The sequence below is a fragment of the Phyllobates terribilis genome, unplaced genomic scaffold, assembly GCF_046119375.1.
Source record: "Phyllobates terribilis strain yellow unplaced genomic scaffold, ASM4611937v1 Scaffold_9__5_contigs__length_417890890, whole genome shotgun sequence".
Classification (NCBI taxonomy): domain Eukaryota; kingdom Metazoa; phylum Chordata; class Amphibia; order Anura; family Dendrobatidae; genus Phyllobates; species Phyllobates terribilis.
Genome location: NW_027362769.1, coordinates 277,961,719 through 277,974,479, shown reverse-complemented (window position 1 = coordinate 277,974,479; position 12,761 = coordinate 277,961,719). Strand labels below are relative to the sequence as shown.

At 42.6% G+C, this 12,761-nt stretch overlaps 1 protein-coding gene across 4 annotated transcripts in view; it reads right to left on the bottom strand.

The window, feature by feature from the left end:
- TNRC18 (trinucleotide repeat containing 18) overlaps positions 1–12,761 on the bottom strand; it is a 739,821-nt gene that overhangs the window by 218,692 nt on the left and 508,368 nt on the right. For 3 of the 4 annotated variants that reach the window (XM_073647819.1, XM_073647817.1, XM_073647818.1), the window contains exon 19: positions 9,820–9,963. The exons of the other annotated variant lie outside the window; for it this stretch is intronic. In XM_073647819.1, the coding sequence (XP_073503920.1) occupies positions 9,820–9,963 (144 nt within the window). The remainder of the gene's footprint in view (positions 1–9,819; positions 9,964–12,761) is intronic. 4 annotated transcript variants of the gene reach the window in all.

The window sequence follows — 12,761 nt, the reverse complement described above, 5'->3', positions numbered from 1 at the left end:
AGGGGCATTGAAATTGTCTTTTTATCCCACTGCGACCTTCACCACTCTTCCAAGGGGCATTGATATTGTCTTTTTATCCCACTGCGACCTCCATCCCTCTTCCAAGGGGCATTGATATTGTATTTTTATTCCACTGCGACCTCCACCACTCTTTCAAGGGGCATTGATATTGTCTTTTTATTCCACTGGGACCTCCACATCTCTTCCAAGGGGCATTAAAACCGTCTTGTTAAGCTACTGTGACCTCCACGTCTCTTCCAAGGGGCATTAAAACCGTCTTGTTAAACCACTCTGGACTCCACGTCTCTTCCAAGGGGCATTAAAATAGTCTTGTTAAGCTACTGTGACCTCCATTTCTCTTCCAAGGGGCATTGATATTGTCTTTTTATTCCACTGTGACCTCCACCACTCTTCCAAGGGGCATTTATATTGTCTTTTTATTCCACTGGGACCTCCACGTCTCTTCCAAGGGGCATTAAAACCGTCTTGTTAAGCTACTGTGACCTCCACGTCTCTTCCAAGGGGCATTAAAACCGTCTTGTTAAACCACTCTGAACTCCACGTCTCTTCCAAGGGGCATTAAAATCATCTTGTTAAGCTACTGTGACCTCCACGTCTCTTCCAAGGGGCATTGATATTGTCTTTTTATTCCACTGCAACCTCCACCACTCTTCCAAGGTGCATTGATATTGTCTTTTTATTCCACTGCGACCTCCACCACTCTCCCAAGGGGCATTGATATTGTATTTTTATTCCACTGTGACCTCCACCACTCTTCCAAGGGGCATTGATATTGTCTTTTATTCCACTGGGACCTCCACGTCTCTTCCAAGGGGCATTAAAACCGTCTTGTTAGACCACTCTGAACTCCACGTCTCTTCCAAGGGGCATTAAAATGTTGTTTTTAATTACCTCTAACCTCCACGACTCTTCCAACGGGCATTGCATTTCCTCCTAATTTTAGTCAGCTTTTGCTTTTCAATGCATAGGCGAACACTAAGGGAGACCCACTCCCCAATAATGGGTAGAAGGTTTTTAGTATGCTGTAATCCACGTCTGTTTGAAGGGGCATTGCAGTTCCTCATAATTTTTGGAAAGCCTTCCATTCACTGCTTAGGCCAACAGTGTACAGGAGACCCAGTTGCTATAAATGGAAAAAAACGGTTTAGTTAAGGCCCTCTGACCTCCATGTCACTTCCAAGGGGCATTGGAGTGCCTCGAAAATTTTGGTAGGCATTGCACTCACTGTATGCCCTATAACTGTGTAGCCGAACCGCTCCTTTTGGTACAGAAACATATCCTACTAGACATGTGTGGTTGACTGGCCTGATATTGTTGTGAATGGTCCCTGTTCCTCCGGCTCTTTCTCCTTTGCCACCACCTCATCCATCATTCATCACCTGAAGCTTTGTTTTAACGGGAGTCATAGAACTGAGATAGTAACAGGAAAACATCCAGCAATCCTCGGAGGAGGTAGGATATGCGCCAAAACGCTGACCATCTCAGGCCTAGCTGCTACTACATACATGCGCTTGCACTCCAAGGAACAGAAAGCCAAGGAGATGGATGGCCTCATGATCATGAATAATTTACTCGTTGTGTAGGAGGCTGACCACTGCTGCTGTCTACCTTCTGAACTTTGTGTTGAAGCCTGATTAACCCAGGACTCGCAATCCTCTATGTCTGGAGGACGTGTTTCATCCCAGTGTCCAACTGTGTCCCGGCTTCCACAATATTAACCCAGTGTGAAGGAGTCAGTGAGATGGACCATCCCTGGCCACATTCACTTGTCCACGTGTTTGTGGTTAGGCTGTCCTTCCCACTAAATGCACTGGGGAGGGCACAGGTAATGTTTTGGTATGCTCGCTTGTGTATAAGGCGCACCGGGACAAATAGGGGCGGCTGGGGACCGTTTATGGACACCCGGCCGCCCCCAGGCGGCTGGGGACCGTTTGTGGGCACCCGGCCACAGGGTGGCTGGGGACCGAGTATGGACACCAGGCCGCCCCCTGGCGGCTGGGGACCAAGCGTGGACACCCGGCCGCGGGGCGGCTGGGGACTGAGTATGGATACCAGGCCGCCGACGCAGGCCTGGTGATGTGCTGGGAGTGTCTATACAAAAGAATTTCAGACGCTTCCTGCACATACTATAGTAGCTTTCAGTCAGCTGTATGAGATCCAGCTGGGTGAAGTGCACGGAGGGATCCTCCTGCATTCCAGAGGTAGCCATTTCAAAGAGAGGAGACAGCGCATGCTTGGCCAGAAGAGAAGATTAGGTGGACGGCCAGTAATGGTTACACTAGGGGGCGCTATACTAAACATCATAGGTACTTATCTTTTAAAGGGAACCTGTCACCGGCTTTTTCCCATATAAAAGGAGGGCCAGCAATTGTACGCCCTCATATACAGTATTCTAGAATGCAGTCTATATGTCCCCAATGCGCTGTACACAAAACAAAAATGAACTTTTATTATACTTCACTAAGGGTCTGATGGGCGTCGCTGGTCTTGATCCGGCATCTCCTCTCTTCTTGCTTCGTATGGATGACGCGTTCTATGTCATCCACACAGTGTCCTCGGCATCACGCTCCTTCATAGGCGCACTTCTCTGCCTTGCCGTGGGCACATTAAAGTATTATAGTGCGCATGCGTCTGCGCTCTTTGGCCTTTCCTTGCGTGTGCACATTATAGCACTTTGCTCTGCCCTCAGGAGCGCGATGCTGAGGACACTGTGTGGATGATGCAGAACATATCATCCACACAAAGCAAAAAGAGAGGAGGCTCCGAATCAAGAACAGAGATGCCCATCAGAAAGGACCGCCCCGTAGGGGAGTATAATAAAAGCTAATTTTTGTTTTTTGACCACTGCATTGGGGACATATAGACAGCATTCTAGAATACTGTATATGGGGGTGTACAAGTGCTGGCTCAACTTTGTATAAGGAAAAACCTGGTGACAGGTTCGCTTTAAATGAAGAAACATTTTTAATTCATCTAAATTAGAAAAATACTTATTTACATGCTGTCTGCAACATTATTGGTATGTTGCATCATGGCACAACCCCTTTGGAGTCATCAGACCTCTACTATGGGCATACAGGGTATAGAAAAGTAAATCTATACATACCTGTATGGCCCACAGTAGGAGGTCTGATTGCAGAGAAATCTCTTTTTATAAACGCCGTTTTCCACAGGCTTGGCATCCCCTGGACGCCAAGAAATCCCCTATGTGCTTATTATTCCCCCAAATCCCCACCTATATGCTTAATTATCATATTCCCCCCCCCTCCCCTGCATGTCACAGGGCCTTGTGACGTGCACTGTGCTCCCTTTTGTGCCGGGCATGTGCAAAGTGCCGCCCACATAGAGCGCGCTTTGCTTCATCTCGGCCCCGTCTGCCTGTGCACTGCGCCGCAGGGTTGTATTGCGCAGGCATTGGGAAGTGACAATGACTCCCCAGCGCCTGCGCAATAGAACCCTGTGGCACAGTGCACAGGCAGACAGGGCTGGGATGAAGTAAAGAGAGCTCTATGTGAGCGGCGCTTTGCGCATGCCCGGGGAGTAGGGGAGCACAGTGCACGTCACATGGGAGGGGGAATATGATAATTAAGCATATAGGCGAGGATTTGAGGGAATAATATGCACATAGGGAGAGATTTCTTGGCGCTCCCCGGATGCCAAGCCTGTGAAAAACGGAGTTTATAAAAACAGATTTCTCTGCAATCAGACCTCTACTATGGGCCATTAATATAGATTTTACTTTTCTATAACATGTATGTCCATATTAGAGGTCTCATATCTCGCAGGGGGTGACAGATTCCCAGATTAACCCCAAAGCCTGTTTTCACCTTCCTGACCAGGCCAATTTTTTTCAATTCTAACCACTGTCACTTTATGAGGTAATAATTCTGAAATGCTTCAACAGATTGCACTGATTCAGAGACTGTTTTGTCATGACATATTGTCCTTCATGATAGTGGTATAATTTGTTTGATATGACTAAAGTTTATTTGCGAAAAATATCTAAAATTTAGCGAAAATGTTGAAAATTTTTCAATTTTCAAACTTTTAATTTTTATACCCCTTAAGGCTGTGTGCCCACTATGCATTTTTTAAGCGTTTCCGCAGTGGCAATTTCGCTGCGAAAACGCTTGGTAGAAGGTCTGCAATGTTCCCCAATGATAATCCGCATGTGCTGTGCACATGCTGCGGTATTTCCGCTGAGGATTATCATTGCGGAAAACTCCGCAGCACTACCATTAATTTTGCGCAATCACAGCGTTTTCGCCGCCATTGACTTGCATTGAATCGCTTAATATCCGCATGACTACATATGCACATGCGGATATTAAGCGATTCAATGTGCGGATCGTATCTGGGTCTGGAGAAGAGGAGACTCTCATCCAGACACGGGTACCATAGTACCTGTAAAAAAATAAGAATTTAAAATAAAAAAATATATATAAATATATTATACCTTCTGCTGGCCCCCGGTCTCCGGTACGGTGCGTCCTGGCTCCCCTGTGGCTCGCGATGGTGTAAAAGGACCTTCCATGACGTCATTTAGCTGTGTGACCTGTCACATGACTAAATGACGTCATGGAAGGTCCTTTTACACCACCGCGAGACACCAGAGTAGACCGGGGGCCATCGGAAGGTGAGTATAATGTTTTTTTTATTTTTTACCATTTTTATTCTTTTTTTTAACTAACTTGGTCACACTATATAAATCCATGCCTGTTGCATGGAATTATATAGTGTGACCAAGTTGTCAAGCACTTTTCCAAGTGATGCTAAAATCGCCTGGAAAGCGCTTGACAACCTGCATGTGAAATCGCATGTGCAAAACGCGTGACAAACGCTTGTCCCTGGCTGAAAAAATGCATGTACAATCCGCATGCGTTTTTTCTGCCAGGGAGATGCAGAAACGCTTAGGAAAAATCCGGAGCATTTCTGCATCGTGAGCACTTAGCCTTAATCACAGAGTTGTGTTACACAAAATAGTTAATAAATAACATTTCCCACATGTCTACTTTACATTAGCACAATTTTTAAAACAATTTTTTGTGTGAAGTTAGAAGGGTTAAAATTTGATCAGCGATTTCTCATTTTTACAATAAAATTTACAAAACTATTTTTTTTATGGACCACATGTCATTTGAAGTGACTTTGAGGGATGTAAATGACATAAAATACCCAAAAGTGACACCATTCTAAAAATTGCACCCCTCAAGGTGCTAAAAACCGCATTCAAGAAGTTTCAGGTGCTACACAGGAATTAAAGGGGTATTCTCATCTCCATGATCCTATCCCAATATGTAGTAGGCGTAATAATAGTAATATTCACAAATACCTACAATTAGAAATGTAGTATAGTTTTTCTGATTCGCTTTGTCTCTTTCCTCATGTGCAGGCATCGCAGGACCTTAGGTATCCATGGTTACGTCCACTGATAAAGTCACAGTTAGCTAGTGGCTAGTGGTCGTAACCGTGGATACCTAAGGTCCTGCAATGCCGGCACATGTGGTAAGAGAGATAACGAATCAAAAATACTATACTACATTTCTAATTGAAGATATCTGTTAATATTACTATTATTACACCTACTACATATTGGGATAGGATCTTGGAGATGGGAATACCCCTTTATGGAATGAACATGGAGGAAGAAAAATTAACATTTAAATTTTTTTTACAATAGTAACAAGAAACAATGGACCCCAAAATTTGTTGTGCAATATCTCCTGAGTATGCCGACACCAAATATGTGGAGAAAAACTACGGTTTGGAAACACAGAAGGGCGCCCTTTGACTTTTTGAATACAAACTTTTCTGGAATCATTAGCAGACGCCATATCACGTTTGGAGAGCCCCTGATGTGCCTATAGAGTGGAAACTCCCCCCACAAGTGACCCCATTTTGGAAACTAGACCCCTCAAGAAATTTATCTAGATGTGTGGTAAGCATCTTGAACCCACAGGTGCTTCACTGAATTTTACAACGTTGATCTGTGAAAATGAAAAAATATATATTTTCCTAACAAAAATGTTGTTTTAGCCCCAAATTTTTTCATTTTCACAAGTATAGCAGGAGAAAATGGACCCCAAATTTTTTTGTGCAATTTCTCCTGAGTACACCAATACCCCATATGTGATCAAAAACTACTTTTGAGGCACAGTGCAAAGCTCAGAAGGGAAGAAGCACCATATTGAAGTTCAGATGTTGCTGGACTGGTTTGAGGGTGCCATGACCCACTGGGAGAGCCCCTGAGGTGCCAGGACAGCAGAACCCCCCCATAAGTGACCTAATTTTAGAAACTACACCTCTGAATGAATTCATCTAGTGGTGCAGTGATCATATTGACACCACATGTGTGTCATAGCATTTCATAACATTGAGCAGTGAAGAAAAAATAATTACATTTTTACCACTAAAATGTAGTTTTTGCCCCAGATTTTACATTTTCACACTGGGAAATGGGTAAAAATGGCATAAATATGTGGTCAATAATTTCTGCTCAATACAGAAATTCCCCATATGTCGCTGTACAGTACTGCTTAGCCACATGGCGAGACTCGAGAGGGACGAACCGCTATTTGCCTCCTGGAGTGCAAATTTTTCTAGAATAGTATGCAGACTCCATATACAGAGCCCCTACGTGGTAGAAGAGCAGAATCCCCCCTCAGGTGATCCCATTTTGGAATTATACGATTTTGACTCAATGGGTGTTTTCCAGAAACAAGCAGCAGTGGATATTGCCAAGTGAAAATTGGAAACTGCCGCTGTAGTGACCAGTACGTTGTGCCAAGCTCATGCTTCTGGAGACATGCACGCTGTAAATTAGGCGGGCTCTCATCGCTACAGAAATGCCAAACATGTGGACGCTAAATGTGGTTTAGGCACACTGGAGCTTAAAAAGGACGGGGCATTTGGATTTGGGAGAGCAGAATTTGCTAAATTTTTTCTGGGGGGCAAGGAGCCATAGCTCTTTTCCAGAGCCTGTGTACTACCAGTAACGTGGTAGCCCCCTATATTTCCATTGACAGAAGATGGACCTGAGTGGGGACTAGCTTTTTTTTGTGAATTGAGTTGAAGCTTTTATTGGGATAATTTTACATAACATTTTGGATCACATTTATCCTGCGCTCTACGCTGAGTACATCTATTGGAGTTTTCATCTAAATCTCCAAGTCATGTAATTCAGATGAAACCCCCAGAGGGATCCATTCACTATACTGAGGCAGCAGAGTTACTCTGGACTCCGTCTGGCCTCTGTCTGTTCAGCAGCGTCTTTTTTTTTTTCAGAGTTGCCCAAAACTGTGGGGGACCTAGTCTATATGCAAAAAGATGTTCACCGTCGGATCATAGGTCAGACTGTGTCTACAGTGCCTCAATCTGACTCATTACTGGGAATCTTCCTCTGTCTGAATCACGTATTTCAGAGATTTACACGGCAACCCCGATGTAAGCGCTCAGCGTAAAGTGCAGTATAAATGTGAGCTGAGCCTTATTGCAATCTTTGGGAGGCAGAACAAAAAAACACCAGGTGAACAATTGGCATTATTTATTTTTTTACACCATTCCTCGTGCGGTATAAGTGATTAGACAACTTTATTCTTCAGGTCGGTGCAATTACAGTGATACCAGATTTATAATGTTTTTTTTTATGTTTGGCTGCTGTCACACACTAAATAACAAGTTTTTGCATCGCCATATTTTGAGAGCTATAATTTTTGCATATTTTGGTCGACAGTCATGTGAGGCCTTATTTTTTTGAGGGACGAGTTGACGTTTTAATTGGTACCATTTTCGGGCAAATGAGATTTTTTGATAGTTTTCTATTCCGATTTTTGCGAGGCAGAATGTACAAAAACTAGCAATTCAGGAATTGGTTTTTTTTATGCTGCTTCACTTGTGGTAAAAGCGATGACAGCTTTATTCTTCGAATCAGTATGATTACAGCGATACCTCATTTATATATTTTTTCGTGTTTTGGAGCTTATACACAAAAACTTTTATAGAAAAAATAATTATTTTTGCATCGCTTTATTCTGAGAGCTGTAACTTTTTTTATTTTTCCACTGAAGGAGCTGTATGGCGGCTTGTTTTTTGTGGGACAAGATGACATTTTCAGCGGTACCATTTTTATTTACATTCATCTTCTTGATTGAGTTTTATTCCACTTTTTTTTCGGTGGTATGATGATAAAGCATATTTTTTATTTTGTCTTATTTTTCTTTTTTTTACAGTGTTCACTGAAGGGGTTAACTAGAGGAACAGTTTTATAGGTTGAGTCGCTCCAAATGCGTCGATACCAAATATGTGTATTTTTTTGTTAATTTTTTGTTACACAAATAAATGTATTTATCACTCCCTCTGAAATGCTCCTTGATGTCACCATTGACAGTGGCATCAGAGGGGTTAAAAGCCCGCGATCGGTGCCACCACCGATCGTGGGCGTTGCTGCAGGGTGTCAGCTCTCATATATATCTGACACACACACTTGACCAAGGCAGCACCCAGCGTGAGCCCGCGAGATTGTGAAGAAGTATATGTACGGCGGTTTGCAGGGACGCAGCTCCGTACATACTGTATATGGCGCATGTCGGAATGGGTTTAAAAGGTAGAAAGTTCAGTACAGTTGATTAGATAGCCAGGGAGATAAGTGATATGCTGGAACATGGACGGTATTGGTACAGTTTCGGAGTACCTTTCAGCTATCTTGCATTTTTGCTTTCTACAACCTGATGTAGGAGGGCGGCTAGTTCTCAGTGGAGCACTAGAATTTGTTTTCGGAAATTTTTTTTTTTTAAAAAAAAGAGCGATAGAACTTTAGTTGATAGTTAAAATATGTTGTCAAACTTTGTTTCATGCAGATCCAGTATTTAGCTTGCAAATGTGTACTGTTACATTTGTATCCCCCAAAGTGGCAATTTATGGGATTGGAGAACTTTTTATTAGTCACTTGTTCCAATTGAGATCCACTTATGTACGTCTTTATAGATCAAAATAAGGAGTAGGGCAGCTCTGGGATAACTCTAGCCTAAACAAAACTTTTTCCCTTGAACCAATTTCCAATCCTTTCATCAACCTAAAAAGAAATACAAAAGAATGGCAGACCCAGACCTTCAGTGCATTTGTTATGCCTCTCCTGAAAGGGTAAACTGGTGGGAACAAGTGCTTTTCCTGCCAAGTTCTGCCTCCATGTCCAGGTTAGCTAAGATTGTGGTTGGCTGGGGAGTGTAGCTGGTCAGCTGGACGTCACAGGAGAAGATTACATTTCGGCCTGCTGATAGGATACACATTAAGTAAACAGTAAGACCATGGTGTTAAAAGATGGCGACGCTGAGGACCTGTGTTAGTCTTCAGCATTATCTCGAGCTGCCCCACCCTCCCTCTTTATTTCAGTAGGTCAAGATTTTGGTGTAAAAAAACTGATACATAAGCTTTTGCTGAATTTTTGGTTATCTCTGTACTTTAATGGATTTTAAATAAAGGCCGTGGACAGAAAATGCATCCACTAAGTCAACGTATCGTGTTAATTTATTTAACGGTTATGATATGATGGTTTAAGGTAATACGCTGTGTAATGCCATGGATCGTGCATAAATGATATAAAGGAGTCCATAGAGCAAGTATGTTTGCTTACAGCTGTCAGGAGGGTTTAGTTTTGCTTCCACAAGCACCTCGGTCTCTTAGTACCTAGCTCTAAGAGAGTTTGAATTTGACAAACATTTGAGTTCAGTCAGTCAACATTTGACTTCTCCATGTCTTTTATATAGATTTACTATTATTCATTTATTTTACTTGTATTCTTACCTCTTCTTTCAAACTTTTAGGGTTTAACTTCAATTTATTTTTCCGACTACATTGCATGGAATTAATTCTGCTTAGCTTATTTTGAGGCAAAGAACTACACATATCTGGGGAAGCCAGGCAAGAAGTCTCCTTAAACTTTTTCTTCTGGAGAAAAATAAGAGAAAACATGTCAGGTAATACATACACACGGATATCAGATGACATTGCATTCATAGAGATTTGTTTGTGGCACAACTAGCTTTAATCTGAGGCTGTGTGCCCACTATGCGCTTTTCAAGCGTTTTTGCTGCGGAATTTCCAAAATGCTTGGTAATCCGTGCCCCATGATCCCCAATGAAAATCTGCATGTTCTGTGCCAATGCTGCGGAATTTTCCGCAGCGGATTTTCCTTGTGGAAAAATCAGCAGCATGTCCATTATTTGTGCGTTTCTGCATGCGGATTTGAGGTCCCAATGCATTTGAAAAACGTAAGTCAAATCCGCTTGCAAAAAAACGTAAAAAACGCGTGTAAAATCTGCAAGCGTTTTTACTGCCAAGAACATGCAGAAACGCTGCAGAAATTTTCTGCTTCAATTCTGCATCGTGGGCACATACCCTGACTTGTTTATCCAACCAAATGTCAGCAGCAATAAAAATATAATTCACTGACTTTCACTTCATCTAGATCCTCATTACCTTTTCTTAGCTCACTTAGTTTTTCTTTTGCTTACACTATTTAGTGCAGACAAAGTCTTCAGTGACTACTTTAAAAAAAAAATCAAGCAGCTGTTCCATCTGTTCCTTGTATTTAACCCTTTGGCGTCACAGCCAATTTTTGTTTTTATGCCACACTTTTTTGTTTGTCAGTGGCATCATTTTGGGGTACATAAAGGTTACTAACAATTTTTTTTTAACTCTTTATGGGAAGGAATATAAACAACCAGGCCAATTTTTCAATTCTGACCAGTGACACTTTATGAGGTTATAACTCTGGAGCGCTTCAACGAATCCCAGTGATTCTGAGTTATTGTGACATGTTGTACTTCATATTAGTGGTAAATTTTGGTTGATATGATTTTCGTTTATTTATGAAAGTATCTAAAATTTGACATTTTTAAATTTTGCAATTTTCAAACTTTAACCCCTTTATGACCTTGGATGTGCTGGAGCCTGCCTCTTTCCAGGCACGACAGCTTGTCATGTGCCCCTAACAGCCGCGGCTGTTAAAATGTTAAACTCCACTGTCAAACGCCGACAGTAGCATTTAACATGGTCGTGCTGGAAGCGCGTCATAAGACCCCTCACATGATCGCGGGTCGCCAATGGGTTGGCATGACAACCCGGGGTGTAAAGCCTTCCTATGTGTAACACAGGCAATCAAATGATCGCATCTTCTAGTCTCCCATAGAGACTATTGAGGCCAGTGAAAAGTGAATTTTTTTAAAAAATAAATAGTAAAAAATAAAAATATAAAAGTTCAAATCACCCCCCTTTTCCCCATTCAAAATAAAACAATTTTAAAAAAAAATCTAAAACTACACATATTTGGTATCGCCGCATTCAGGATCGCCAATCTATCAATGTATAAAAATAATTAATCCGATCGGTAAACGGCATAACGAGAAAAAAAATCAAAATGCCAGAATTAAGTTTTTTTGGTCGCCACAACATTGCAATAAAATGCAGTAATAGGCGATCAAAACATTGTATACACCAGCATGGTATCAATAAAAATGTCTGCTTGCCTTGCAAAAAATAAGCCCTCACCCGGCCTCAGGTCCCAAAAAATGGAGACGCTCGGAAAATGGCACCCTTTTTTTTTTTTTTTTTAATAAACTTTGGAATTTTTTTCACTACTTAAATAGAAAAAAAAACCTATACATGTTAGGTCATTCCAGACACGGCAATGCCAAATAGGTGTATATTTTTCAGGTATTTGACATTTTTAGGTACGGATTATATGCATGAGTGAAATACATGCGGAGTCACGCTCATGTCAGGAGAGCAGACGGCCAGTCTGAGGATTGTGATGCGATCCACGGGCGAGTAACTTAGCAGTCTGACTGAATCAGTGACACCTGCCAGGAGGGGTGGGCTGAAGGAGTGAATATTAATTTTACATTTACATGCACGTCGGCAAGTCAAACATATGTAAATGCAAAATGAGTATTTACCCCTTCCCTGCCCATAATCCCGCCCACCCCTCTCGGTCGGCGTCACTGATTGGATGCAGTCAGGCTGCTGTGTTACTCGCCCGGATCACATCGCAATCTTCGGGCTAGCTATCAACTAGCCTACTCCGAATGTGGCAGGATGTATTTCTATGCAGCTGTCACGCTCCGGTCTGGAGAGCAGACAGTCAGTCCAAGGATTGCGATGAGATCCTTGGGCATACACCAGTCTGACTGAATCAGTGACAGCCAGTGCAGAGGTAGTGGGAGAGATTATGGGCCGAGGAAGGGGTGAATATTCATTTTCCATTTACATATGCTTGACTTTCTGGCATGAGACCATAAATTTGTCCAACACAATGGGGCCATGTACAGAAATAAAAGTTACATATCCTGAAAGGGCTGCCCATGACCTATTTTAGGATACTACACAAAAATCACCTGACAGACTCCCTTTACGACCTTGGACGTATCCATATGTCCAGGTCGCCTGATACTTAACGACCTTGGACATATGGATATGTCATATCTTTAATGCAACACCGCGACCGCAGTCACAGTGATCGCATCAAAGTGCGGGCGCCATCTTGTAGTTGGCCACATGCAGTCATTGTCCTGGGGGGTGACGACGCCCCCCGCAACTATGATAGCTGTGATTGGCTAAATTCTAAAACAGCCAATCGCAGCGTTTCTCAGTGTTTCAGGTAATCAGATTGCCTGAAACACTGATGTTCAGCCTACGATCGGTGCTGTACCGATCATAGGCTGGAGCCTATCAACGCTAGCGTCACC